This window comes from Crinia signifera, chromosome 3 (genome assembly GCF_055691185.1).
Source record: "Crinia signifera chromosome 3, ASM5569118v1, whole genome shotgun sequence".
Classification (NCBI taxonomy): domain Eukaryota; kingdom Metazoa; phylum Chordata; class Amphibia; order Anura; family Myobatrachidae; genus Crinia; species Crinia signifera.
In genome coordinates, this window is record NC_139219.1 from 228,096,943 (window position 1) to 228,111,057 (window position 14,115).

General features: G+C 43.6%; 1 protein-coding gene across 1 annotated transcript in view; it reads right to left on the minus strand.

Moving 5' to 3' along the window:
- LOC146064270 (putative cation-transporting ATPase 13A4) overlaps positions 1-4,963 on the minus strand; it is a 143,069-nt gene extending 138,106 nt beyond the window's left edge. Inside the window, exon 1 of the mRNA XM_083177554.1 lies at positions 4,851-4,963. Coding sequence (XP_083033680.1) covers positions 4,851-4,898 — 48 coding nt within the window. The 5' untranslated portion in view covers positions 4,899-4,963. The remainder of the gene's footprint in view (positions 1-4,850) is intronic.
- Between the last annotated feature and the right edge of the window lie 9,152 nt (positions 4,964-14,115).

A 14,115-nucleotide genomic window follows, 5' to 3' on the forward strand; every position in this document is an offset into this window, starting at 1 on the left:
TCCCTTCAATAAAGAGAGATGTACATAAATTCATGGTTTACATACAGATAGGGCAGGCCTTATGCTTGCTGGCGAATCGCCAGCAGCATGCTGCTGGCGATCCGCCAGCAACACGGCGCGCCATCTGACTGAGACGCGCGTGCGTCCCCCACGCACGTGCGTCTCAGTATCCGGGCGGCCGGCGGGCGAGGCGGACGCAATACTGTCCGCCTCCCGCTCGAGGGGGGCTGGGGGGACCCGAGGAGGCTGTGGGGGGGTGCGGGCGCCCGGTGTGGGCACCGGGCGACCGTCGGAAGGGGACGGCAGCACCGTCGGAAGGGGACGCGCGCGCACCTCGTGCGCGCGCGTCCCCTTCCGACACACAGATGGCGCGGGAGCAGGGAATGGCGAATGGCGTCGCCATCGCCATCCCCTGCAAAGATGAGCCCGGCCCCATCTGTAGATGTGCTCATGTGCAGAAGGTGCACTGCGAATGAGCAGATTCCAATGTCGCTCATGCCCCAAACACTTCAGAACAACTGACATACTGCTGGCTTCTGGGGGCAGCGTCAGACAGCATTACAGATAAAGGAGATGTGATGACCCTGTTTTCTAGGTGTGCTAAAGTTAGTGACTGCATCCTTGGATAAAGCTTCACCGACTTCAGCAGTGTCAATTTCCTGACCATCCTGAGTAACCTGCTATCAAAATAGAATGCATTTTTTTCTGGGCAGGATCCTCGTAGGAATTCATAGCCCATTTAATTTTTAAGGATGGGTCACAATATGTATCTAGTATTTTTTAATACTGCAATGATCATTGCTGATTACATTAGTCAACAAGTTAAAAATTTCAGCAACATAGGTAAACACTGTCGTCTTCTGTTAGCATTACATGCTGAATCAGTATTAGACGCCAAAATGTTCCATCTTGTCACATTTAAATACAAACAAATAGATCTTAAAACCAGTAAAAAAAATGCTCAACCTTCCATGAACCAGGAGGAAAAAAAGGCCACCAGGTCCCGCAAACTCTACTAACATCTGGTATCTGTTTTCCTGAAAATTAGTCTTAGTTTCACCGTAATATGACTAAGATTTTTATATGCGACTTGTATATCTGTGGTTGACTATGTATGTATATATACTGTAAAGTACAACAGAATTTTGTGTAGGGAAAAAAAGTCACTGCATTGTACTGTAGCACTTTGTATGCAGATTCAGAGACTCATTCGCATCACACATATACAAGTGACACATATCAAAATAATCAGCTCAGTCTACTGATAACGCACAACTAGTTGAAGTTGGTGGCTGATACACAACTCGAAAATGTCTGTATTTTTTACACCACTTATAGTTATCTCCCACATATTTACTATCCCTTGTCAATCCCTGCCGAATGAATTCGGAGTGCAAGTGTAATCGTAAATCAATTGCTGCATGTGAACGTTCCGGCAGTGGCACATACTGTACACAGTTTACAGATAATCGGTTAATTACGTAAACATCGACATAGAGATGCATACATCTAGCATCCATACACTTTGCTGGCAAGAAGGATTGCAGGATTGAGACACCAGGTCCCGTGCAACACTTCTAATGCCAGGAGTCTTTTTTTTTTTTTTACACAACGCCATGTACTGTAACTAGAACACACAGAGAGAATGTGGTGATTAATTTGATATATGACACTTGTATATTGTATGGGACTGAGGGGAATATACAATTGGTGACAATTTTTCACCTAGCCCAAAAATTCTGCACTTTTCTGATTGTCTGCAAAAACACATGTGTGTCATGACCGTTTCTGGAGCATGTCTAGGATTGCAACTGAGATTGTATACATAAAACACAGCTATTTTGTGGCTGTTCTACACTGCCATGGAGGCACTCAGAGATTTGTTGTTCCTTTGTGTGGAGGTTGCGATGGAGTATTCAGTTGCTGAGCATGTTGCGATGGATTCAGTATGCATCTCTGTGGGCAGCTGCTACACATACAATGACTTGCAGTTCTACCACTAGTAAAGAACGTGATTGCTTCGGAATTACTGTATGCACCTTCAGTGAAACTTGACATTATGCTTTTCCCTCCATTTTGTATAAATTAAGCCTCACCAAATATTTTGTAAAAGCTATGAAGAAAAATAGTAAAGATTTTAAGAATTGAAAACTACAGTTTCCGAAACTGAATGAATGCTTTGATAAAGCCACCTGGAGTGGCGAAATGTGTCTGTAAGCTGTTTGGACATCCCCATTTTGCACACCCATACCGGATAAAAGTCTGAACCAACCTCTGGGACCATTCCATTTCCTAAAAGGAACATTTAACACCACATCTTGCATCCATTGCAATATCTGCTAACAGTCCCTACATCCACGGACTTGTGGACTGGACATATTTACCCCCTCACAGCCATCGGTAATTTGTGCAATCTTGGACCGACTAAGGACTGTTGGAGGACTTCTGTACCCTAACAAGGGTGGTAACTATCCTTACTCAAAGTCATCTCTTTCCCAGGGGTATACTAGGAACAGACTCTCCGGTGACAATTGGCATACGTTGGGGTGTCCTTGTATGTTTTATTGTTCTTATATGCTACATGCATCTTTTAAATTATAGTAAGTGTTAATAAATTAATGTGATTTAAGATCATCCAATCTGAATTTATTTTTTATTTGTTCTCAAAGCTGTGCGCTGCTACACTTGTTTTTCTCTGTATTTTCCATGGGACCAACTATCCCAATTAACAAGCAGCTGCAGGAAATTGCACTCCCCAGCTCTGTCTCCTAGGGTCAGTTCTGGTACTTGTATATTTTGGCGGCGCCCATCGCATCGCATACCATAAGGCATGCGATGGTATGCGATGCGACGCGATATCGCGCGATATTGTACAATGGCATACAATTTTAAAATTGTATGCCATTGTATATGGCATACAATGCCATACAATGCGATGCGAATAAACATTGTATAAGCACCCTAATGGGTGCTTACAATGTTAAATGCACCCCCACGCCACCCCCCACTATAAACGTGAACCCGAAGTGTGGCGAGCGGCGGCGGTACGCATCCTCTGACCTTTTCATACCCCCACTATCCACGTCGGCGTGGAGTTGAGAATAGAAAGTGTGGCAAGCGCAGCGAGCCACCGAGCCAGAAGCGTGGCGAGGGGACGCGGACACCTGTGAAGCCCGCGAGGGGACGCGGATACCTGTGAAGGTATCCGCGTCCCCACGCGGGGCTCGCTGCGCTCGCCACGCTTCGGGCTCAGTGGCTCGCTGCGCTCGACACACTTTCTATTCTCAAATCCACGCCGACGTGGATAGTGGGGGTATGAAAAGGTCGGAGGACGCGTACCGCCGCCCCTCGCTGCGCTCGCCACGCTTCGGGTTCACGTTTATAGTGGGGGGTGGTGGCGGGGGGTGCATTTAACATTGTAAGCACCCATTAGGGTGCTTAAAAGCACCCTTTAGGGTGCTTATACAATCTTTCATCGCATAGGGGGCAAAAATCGCGTCGCATCGCATCGCATTGCATGCCATCGGGTGCATGGCATGCGATGCGATGTACACATCGCGCGATGGAGATCGGGGGCGCCGCCAAAATACACAAGTACCTCAGTTCTAATTATTTTTCTCTCCCCTCGTACAATCGAGCAATTGTATTAAGGGAGATGGGATCCATCGATGATGGGTAATTTTCCTGGTTTTGATAAGGGACAGACACTTCTCATAAGCACAAAAATAACTAAAAGTACTGTAGTATATTTTCCAAATGTATCCAACTTTTAATATTAATATGTGTGTGTCTTAAACATGCCTTTTGTCATTAAATGTGACTGTTTTCCAGTACAGGTTGAGTATCCCTTATCCGAAATGCTCGGGACCATGAGCATTCCGGATAAGGGAATATTCCGGTTTTTGGAATCATTTTTTTTTAGCCATACTTACCTGCCCCTGGTGGGTCCCCGATGGTCCCTCGGCATCCATGGAGTCCTTCGGCGTCCACGGCAGGCCACCAGCACCGTCTCCGGCGTCTCCAGCGGTCCCAGGAGTGCTTTGCGCAAGTTCCCAGTCGCGCTGGTGACGTCACCGGCGCGCACACTCGCGCAAAGCACTCCTGGGACCGCTGGAGACGCCGGAGAGGATGCTGAAGGCCTGCTATGGACGCCGGAGGACTTGGTAAGTATTAAAAGAGGGTTAGGGGGGGGGGGGGGAACAATTTTTTTTTTGAATTATTCCAAAAAAACACGGTTTTTGGAATAATTCGGATACGGGATGCCCGGATACGGGATACCCGACCTGTATTATCTCTGCTTTAAGCCATTCAGAACACAAGATTATGACATAAAAATGTGACAAGTTCTGAACATGTACAGTGTTAAAGTCTCCGACTCCAAGTAGTTTGAAGGGACTGCTTAAAAGATTTCCGACATTGTTGTAGTTTTTTCTTTTGATGGTGGATTGCCATATATTTGCTTCAGATGCATACACAGTATATATTACAGGTAAGGCTGCACTTCATTTTAAAAATGCATGTACAGTAATTCAAAGCACATCCAGGAAATATACTGTAAGTGTCCTGAAACATATTGGTGCATAATCAAAAGGACATTTGTTTACTGTAAATCATCTTATATTGTGTATGTGTTACATTACAATGTGCCTAAAACCAGCATTGTTTAGAAATTCAAGTTTCAAAACGGCTTGCAAGATCAGATCATGTGAGAAATAAGTAAATTACTTAACTTTCACAATCAGCTTATCTATGTGATATGTTTTTTATCACAATAACAGGCAACTCTTATATGTAAACATTTATATTTAAAACCACCACCAAAAACCCCATAAAAGTAAAAGTAAACTCACCATTTCATTGTCTTCCCCCTGGTTAAGAAGAGCATGGTTTTCTGCCATTTCTAGTATCACAAGTACAGCTGAGCATGGGAATGTGGCAAGACCCAATCCGTCCTAATCTGCAGTGTTTCTCACTGTGATACTTTTATTCCCTGAAAGTAAACCCTCCTCATTTGCCTAAGGGCTCTGATTGGAGTATGTGCAACAGAACAGCAGTTCCAATAAATGTTGAGTGTGGCATTTTTCAGGTCCAATCTTAAGATGCCCATACACTCATCCGATTTGGGCTGATTCTCGGCCCGATGGATGGATGTGTTTGACATCCCATCCAACCCAAAGCGCGGTCCCGTGCACATCTGGTCGGACCCTACAGATTGAATTTGCTGTAGGTTCAATCTGTTGGATCAGACCCATCAGCTGCACATCGCGGGTGCTTTTTAGCACCCACGATGTGTTGGTCTGATCCGTAGGTGTGTGCTAGTGGTGCTTCACCGCTGGCACACACCTATGTGAAGGGGGCAGGCAGCATGAAACGCCGGAGGCTGTGGGTGCAGCGCCCGGGACAGGCAGTCCACATGGGAGAAAAAGATACCTGTGCAGCACAGGGTCCAGGTTGCATGAAGCACCTGGGGGCTGTGGGTGCAGCAGCAGAGTGGGCAGTCCGCAGTGTCCAGAAAGCGCTGAGTGAGCAGACACTGTGGACAGCGGTGGCAGTATTTGAAAATTCAAAAGATAGGCCGGCCGCTGATTGGCTGAGAGAGAGAACACTCTTAGCCAATCAGTGGCCAGCCTATCTCCTGCATTACTTTTTACCAAATGGCACTGACACTTAATATGCATCTGCATCTTCTGCTCTTTTGTATATAACCATAAATCACAGCAAGGTACTACCTCTGATTACATGCAGCTAGGGAATGCAGTCTAGAATCCCTTTTATATATATTTATATACACCATTTGACCATTGTATACACACTTCCAGGTTTTCTCAACATTTTACCATTGCTTTGCAAAAATATTAACATAAACATAATACCAAATTGTCATATGCTACTTGTGTTGCTGAGATAGAACATGATCTTTTGTGCATAAACTCTTACAATATCTCATCAGCAGGCTGTGAGTCATATGATCTGCAAGAAGATTAGACATGCATTAGTTAGACATTGACAAATGTTAGACATACATTAGTTAGACATTAACAAAAGTTAGACATGCATTAGTTTGACAGTGATAAAGGTATCAACACAAGTAAAATGTCAACATGTAAAATCAATATGTGTACATGGATACCGTATAAGTGTGCCACGTCCCCATGAAGGTCCGCAGGCATGGTGCCTCGCTGGACTTTGCACACTATTCTATTCTACCCCTTGGCACACTTCTCTATTCTCACCCAATGCCCACTGGGATGGTAAAGTATGAACAAGTCAGTATAAAAAAAAAGTTGGTTGTCAGGATATTGAGTGCATTGTCATGTCAGCTAAGGCATGTCTAACTTTTCTCAATGTCTAACTAAGGCATGTCTAACTTTTGTAAATGTCTAATGCATGTCTAACTTTTGTTAGTGTCTAACTAATGCATGTCTAACTTTTGGCAATATCTAACTAATGCATGTCTAACTTTTGACAAGATCTAACTAATGCATGTCTAACCTTTGGCAATGTCTAACTAATGCATGTCTAACTTGTCAATGTCTAATGCATGGCTAACTTTTCGTGTCAACCTATTGACATTCTGACTAGACATTGTCTAAGCCATCTAAAATCCATCTACTACAACGAGAGCTCAGATTCAGGAATGCTTCTAAACACACAATTATTTGAAACTCAAATATTCTAATAAGCTGAAACCTCTTCCAAGCTAAGCTTCATATCTCATATTTAGGGGTGACTCTTCACACCCTACTGATTCAATTGATTTTTTTTCTAGAAAAAACTAATTTTTTATTACTTGTTTAAAACATCTATTGGAATATGCTATACAGTATATTGATATTGATTTAACATATTAACTTGGGATTGCCTTGCTTTTATAAGTCAATAAATGTGTAAAGTCTAGTAAGTTGAACCAACACTTCAAATAAAGTGGTTTTAAAAAAATCTGTTGTTAAAGTATGAAGTGCACTACTGTGCTATCTCAAGGACTGCTTATTTATAAACCATTCTTCATTTTAAATGTGACAGTTTGAGAAAAGTTACAGTTGCTCCAAGTGACAGTCCAAACCCAGATCCAGTCCACATGGTTATTCTCAGATTCTGCCTTCATCTTCAGCGCAAGTCAGGTCCAATCTGCCTGGTTATGCTCTTTGTTCTGTCTTCATCTTCAGCATTTTCTTCTCAACATGTCCGGTCAAGTCCATCTGGTTATTCTCTGGTTTTGTATTCTTCATGCGTTATCTTCCCAGGAAGTCTGGAAGTTTCCAGTTTAGTAATTAGTTTCTTAGCCGGTCCAGCACTTGGTTCAGCATCCAAGTTCTTAGCCAGTCCAGCAGCCTATGGTTTAGTATTAAGTGTCTCATCCAGTCATTGGTTCAGTCTACAGTGTCTCAGCCAGTCTGGCAGTCATCGGTTCCGTAATCCAGTTTCTCATCCAGTCTGGCACTCTCCGGTTCAGTTTCCAGAAGCTCAGCTCATTCAATACCTGATAGTTCAGTATCAATACCAAATTAACCCAACATCTATCGGATCCATATTTATTAAGTCCAATCTATTCCTGTACCAGACCATTAACCTCTACATCAACAGCAGAGCGGTATATGGTGACCGGGCGGAGCCCTCCTCACCGGCCTAAGCAAAGTCTAAAACAGCTTGCAGGGTTCCCTGGCGAACATCGCTGGCGAGTTTAGATGTCACGCCTCCACATTCAGGTTTCCTCAAATTCCAGATATAAGTCCCAGTTCAGCCCTTAGTACATGAGGAAACAGTACATTAAAGCTAGCCCTGCATTAAGCCAAAGTCTAGGATTGCTTCCACAATCCTTATTGGTCATGACACAAAGACCCTGCAAATATACTGTGGGATCCTGCATACCAAGCAATGTATTGCCAAATCTATCTATCCTCCCCAGAATTGTCACCATCAGTATTGCTCCGTGTCTCTGAATGCCTTTCTGCCATTTCATCTTGGATGTCATCTTGCCACCTCAAACTCAACATTTCCAAAACAGAATTAATTATATTCCCACCAGCCAAGAGTTGTTACCAACCTAATATCTCTATCACTGTTGAGAACACAACAATTAATCCTACTCCACAAGCTCGCTGCCTAGGGGTAATCCTCGACTCTGAACTGTCCTTCATTCCTCACATTCAATCTGTCTCTAAATCATGTTACATGCGTCTAAAAAACATATCCAAAGTTTGTTGGTACCTTACACAAGACACTGCAAAAACTCTAATCCATGCACTCCTTATATCATGCATTGTCTATTGCAATAGCCTCCTTACCGGTCTTCCTAAGAAAAGACTCTCACCTCCTACAATCCATTTTGAATGCAGCTGCGAAGCTGATCTTCCTGGCTAGACGTTCATCATCTGCTGATGCGCTCTGTCAGTCCCTCCATTGGTTGCCTGTATATTACCGGGATACGGTCATATTGTCTACAACATTTAGGTCTACAAACATTAGGTCTACACCACTAGGTCGACCTGCATTAAGGTCGACCTGCATTAAGGTCGACCTGCATTTAGGTAGACATGCATTTAGGTCGACATGACTGAAGGTCGACATGCCTTAGGTCGACATGGTCATTAGGTCGACTTTTATAAGGTCGACAGGGTCATTAGGTCGACATTGGGGAAGGTCGACAAGCAAAAGGTCGACATGGGGCCATTTGACTGTTTTATGAGTCGACATGTGCCGACAGGTGGTATTTCATGCCCTACCATCCACTAGGGTGTGGTGGGAGAATAAAATAGTGTGCCAAGCGTAGCGAGGCACTGTGCCTGAAGCATGGCGAGCATAGCGAGCCATGCGAGGGGACGCGGTTCTATGTTGACTGTGTCGACGCTTGAAAAAACCATGGCGACTTTTTCAATGTCGACCGAATGACCCTGTCGACCTTATACCTGTCGACCTAATGACCCATGTCGACCTTCAGTCAGGTCGACCTAAATGCAAGTTGACCTAATGGTCTAGACCTAATGGTGTAGACCTAATGCTTGTAGACCTAAATGCAGTCTGACGAATGATCCCATTCCATATTACCGCATTCAATATAAAATACTTCTACTTACATACAAAGCCATTACTCTGACTACACCGACTTATATCTCTTTGCGTATCTCAAAATATATCCCCACCCGACCTCTCTGCTCTGTACAAGATCTGCGTCTCTCATGCACGCTCATTACTCGCTCCCACTTACACTTGCAGGGTTTTTGTGAGGCACCACCCGCCTTATGGAATGCCATCCCAAGCACAATAAGACTCTCCTCTAGCCTCCAAACTTTCAAGCGTTCCCTGAAAACTCACCTCTTTAGGCAAGCTTATCATACTCAGGACCCCCACACAACCTCCAGTAGCATTTATATATAATTGCCTCCCATCAGGACTGTCTTGTAATCTGATGGGACTGCCATGCTATGGAATTCTATCCTTATGTATCCCTCCTATTATCCCTATAGATTGTAATCATGCGAGCAGGGCCCTCCTACCTCTATGTTGGTTAGTTTCTACCCAGTTTTTTAATCACTTGTTTCCATTTGTAAAGCGCAATGGAATATGCTGCACTATATAAGAAACTGTAAATAAAATAAAAAAATATCCCAGCAGTGAACATACAGTATGTAGGAGTCCAAGTCAAGGATGAGGAGACCACCATGGCAATGCTACAGAACATAACACCTGAATGTAATTTCCTGATATTATCAGGAAATTAAAAAAATGTCAGTGGGCCTGATTGGCGTTTGATTTGTAGCAAGACAAAACTGCTACAGTTCCAAAAGAGTGTAACTTGAGTAAAGTGCTTAGAAAGTATAAAAAAATCTAAAAAATACCACTTTCAGAAAGCTGCGACCGAATAACCTAGCAATTACTATGGATGGATGGATGACTGGATGGATGGATGAATGATGATGGGAGTCGCAGTAACCATCTTATCACCAGCTGGGTAGCCACCTGTGCATATTCAAATCTACCTGGCTGAGGCCAGCAATCACAACCTTTGCTGACAGGACAAACATTAAATATGTTTAAAAACTTACTAATGGATCATCATTCATCCATCCATCCATAAACAAATCCATTGGAACTCATTTCAAGTTTGCTTACTGTATATGGACTTTATTATTATAGCTGAGCATGCTTTGAATTTGACCTGCACACCATTAGAATATTGGTAAGCGTTGCTTCCAATCGAAGTTGCTTTTATCCTTTGTATTATTATTTGTGTATGATTATTTTATGCTTTATCCTTATTTAATTTAAATTTGGTTTCTATTTCAGCACAGTTTTGTTTTCTTTTCCTTATTTTGTTGAGGGGGTGTGGTCTCTTGAAGGGATAAGGGGCCAGATTCTCTAAGCTTCCAAAGTGATAAAATTGAGAGTGATAAACAGCCGGCCAATCAGCTCCTACCTGCCATGTCACAGACTGTGTTTGAATACTGTCAGACAGGAGCTGATTGGCCGGCTGTTTATCACTCCCCATTTTATCACTTTTGAAGCTTAGAGAATCTGGCCCTGGATCCCTTATCACAGAGCCTGATTCTGAGTTGGACACCGTTGCTGCCATCCTTGTGTAAAGGTGCCCATACACGCACCAATTACCCGGTACTTTTTGTGCTAAGATAGCATCGTTGTGCATGTGTTGTGCATGCGATGCAATGCTATTTTAGCACAAAAAGTACAGAGTAATTGGTACGTGTATGGGCACCATTATTCCTGCAGTTGTGTCTGTGACAATGTGCTAATTCCTATAGTGTCCTTCCCTGTTCATACAGTATGATAACTAGAAGCTGATTTTTTGCTAAAAGCTACTTTCCACTTGTTTCCTCTAGAAGGCCGGGTATATCTCACTCAGATTGCTATCTGGGAATTTATCTCTACTCTAGGTCCATGTATACCATGATCACCAATAATAGGGCGGGGATATTGCATAATTTGTTCCCACCCTTGCTAGCAATTGCATGGATCCATGAGTGATGTTGTGTTGGGAGATATGCCATATGATCTAATCAGTAAGTCTCACGGAACCTTACTTACCATATGACTTTTTGCCTAACAAAGTCATTTATAAACATTCTTCCTAGCTGTGCACATTAATTGGCTACCTAGAATAATATATGCATAATCAATTAGAGAATTCGTTGATCCAACGATTATTGAACAACTGCACATATATATCATACGCATAGCGCATGCACAAGGTGAATTAGTGACTAAAAATGTGTATGGATCGTAAATTGAGCCACGGTTTGACTGACAGGAATCTGGCGCCCGGTGATGGAAAAACTGATGTTTTCTGGAAGTAGTTAGAAAAACACAGGTGTGCCCGGGTGTCTTTGAGGAGTGTCTGTAACATCAGTGATGACCACTTCCAGCTTGTCTCAGTTGAAGATTAGTGGAAGCCTCAGACCTTCAGGAAAACTCTATGGTTCGGGAATTGTGTATGGATTTCCGCCTAGCGACTCCTGATTGGCCGCTAGGCGGCCAGTAGTGGTATTCAGGAGGAGGAGCTGCCGGATGTAATGGATCATATCTATAATAGATTCTTGATCTTAAATGGTTTCCAGTTTCACGAAATTTTAGTTTCAATTAATCAAAATTAATTAAACAGTAACACAAACTTGTGATACCCTATACATAGATATGATCCATTGATTCAGTAATAACTGGGTAAATATTGTATTTATTTGTATCATTTAAGACTATGATTTGTCTAACATTATAGAGCACATTGTATTTTAAGGCATACCAAATACAAGTTAATTCTTAATTGTGATATATACACTAATTGACAATAAAAGAGTACCCCAAAAAGATTTAATCAGCTTTTACTTGCATCCCTGTTGCAAGGTCCCCACATCCCCTTTAACTGAATTTAAACTTTCCCATGGTCTCATTGCCTCTCAGTCTCTGAATATCTTACTACAGCACATGTAGAGGACAGAACACTTATCATGTGCTGTTGCTTAATATGTCATTGTTTTTCTACTTACCACAGCAGCACATGATGTGTTGCTCCAGTCATGAAAGAACTGTTAATGAACTCAGCTGAAAAGCAGAAACAAGAGCTAAATTGTAAACTAAGATTAAGAATTACACAGTCCTGTTTGACTGAAAGGCATGAAGAAAAAAAAACATTTAAAAAAAAATGAACGAAAATACAGTATTTAAAATAAAATATAAAATGTCTCTACAGTACTTAATTATAGAATTCCTTTATTCGTCTCACAATGGAGAAATTTGCAATTGTTACAGCAAGGTTCAAGTACAGATAAGAGTAATAGCACAATAATAACACACAGGGCCGGTGCAAGGGTTCTTGGCACCCTAGGCAAAACTTCTGCCTACTCCCCCCCCCCCACCCCTTAAACACTGCCAATTACCCACTTTCACGGTCAGTCAGGTGGGAGGTTACAATTAGGCACAGGGGAGAGGGTTAGGCTGTAGAAGGGGATGTTAGGATTAGGCACTGGAGAGAAGGTTAGGCTGCAGAAGGGGAGGTTAGGCTGTGGGAGGGGAGGTTAGGATTAGGCACAGGGGAGGTTAGGTTAGGATTAGGCACAAAGGAGAAAGGCTGCAGGAGATTCTAATGACACAGGAGAGAGGGTTATTTGTAGGCTTAGTACACATATATTTAGGATGTGTACAATACATAAACTATGGTCTAGATCTGCCCCTGCTATAAAGATAAGAGCCAGCTATGGGGAATGCCTTCAAGCAGAACAGCTAGCCTGCGGCACCCCCCATCCTCTCCTTCTCCCCGGCTCTCCACTCCAGCTACCCTTCCTGGCTCCCCCCCCTGTCACCTGCCTTTGTCCAAGCACCGTAGAACTGCTTCTTCTCCGCCATTTCCGCCTCCATGTGCCAGACGGGATAGGACGGGGGGCAGGCGGCACTGAAGCACCAAAGCTCCTCAGGCTCACCATGGAGCCGCTGCTTCTCTGCTCCATGCGCCAGACAGAACAGGACGGGAGGAGGGCAGCGCTGAGCAGCGCCAAGCACCAGAGCACAAAGTGCTCCTCAGTCTCTCTTCCTGCTGCAGCAGCTGCTGTATAACAGAGACAGCTTCCCCAGCAGCGCAGCATCTTATTGTAGAGTACGGGGATGATGCTCCTCACTGCTGCCACCAGCTTATAATACTGTTGGTGCGGGTCGGGATGTTATGCTATTTCCACAGTGCCACTGCCATGTTGACACTGACACTAGTGTGGAGCAGGGGGTGGGCAGGCGGCTGCTGGCTGATTAATACGCTGATGCTCAATTTCTCTCCCGCCGGCTAACTTCCTGAAACCGCAGAAAAATATTTTACAAAAAAAGAAAACGCTGAGAGAAAAGTGGCAGCTGAAGTGCGCCCTCCAGCGGCAGGCGCCCTAGGCAGCTGCCTGAAGCTGCCTAGTGGTAGCTCCGGCCCTGATAACACACATAATAAGATAAGATCCAAACAATATAACTCAAGAATCTTCCCCCACACATTAGAACGATTTTTGGTCCGATTGTCTGATTTCCGACCGATCATCTGATATATCGACTGATTTTTTTCTATAATCGGCAATACCCGCACGATTATTACTGATTATCGTTAAAAATCGGCCGGTATATAGGACGATCGGTCGGAAATCGGACATTCTGACAAAAAATCGTTCTAGTGTGTGGGGGCCATAAGAACATGCAGGTCTTCTTCAGACCATGCCAGTTGTACATTCTAATTGCAGCAGGAAGTAAAGATCTGCGATATCTCTCCGTTGAGCATTGAGGGTGAAGCAACCTATCACTGAAAGTGCTACACAGATCCGTCAAAATGTTTTTGAGAGGATGTGAAGCATTATCCAATAATGATGTTATCTTGCTAATCATTCTCCTCTCACCCACAATCTCTACAGAATCCAAAGCCATTCCTAGGACAGAACTGGCCTTCCTTACCAGTCTGTTTAGTCTCTTATTGTCAGCTGTTAAAACATTGCTGCCCCAGCAGACCACTCCGTAGAATATAGCTGATGCCACTACACAGTCAAAGAAGGTCTTCAGGAGCGCTCCCTGCACTCCAAATGACCTCAGTCCCCTCAGCAGATAAAGTCTACTCTGCCCCTTCCTATACAGAGCAGCGGAATTATC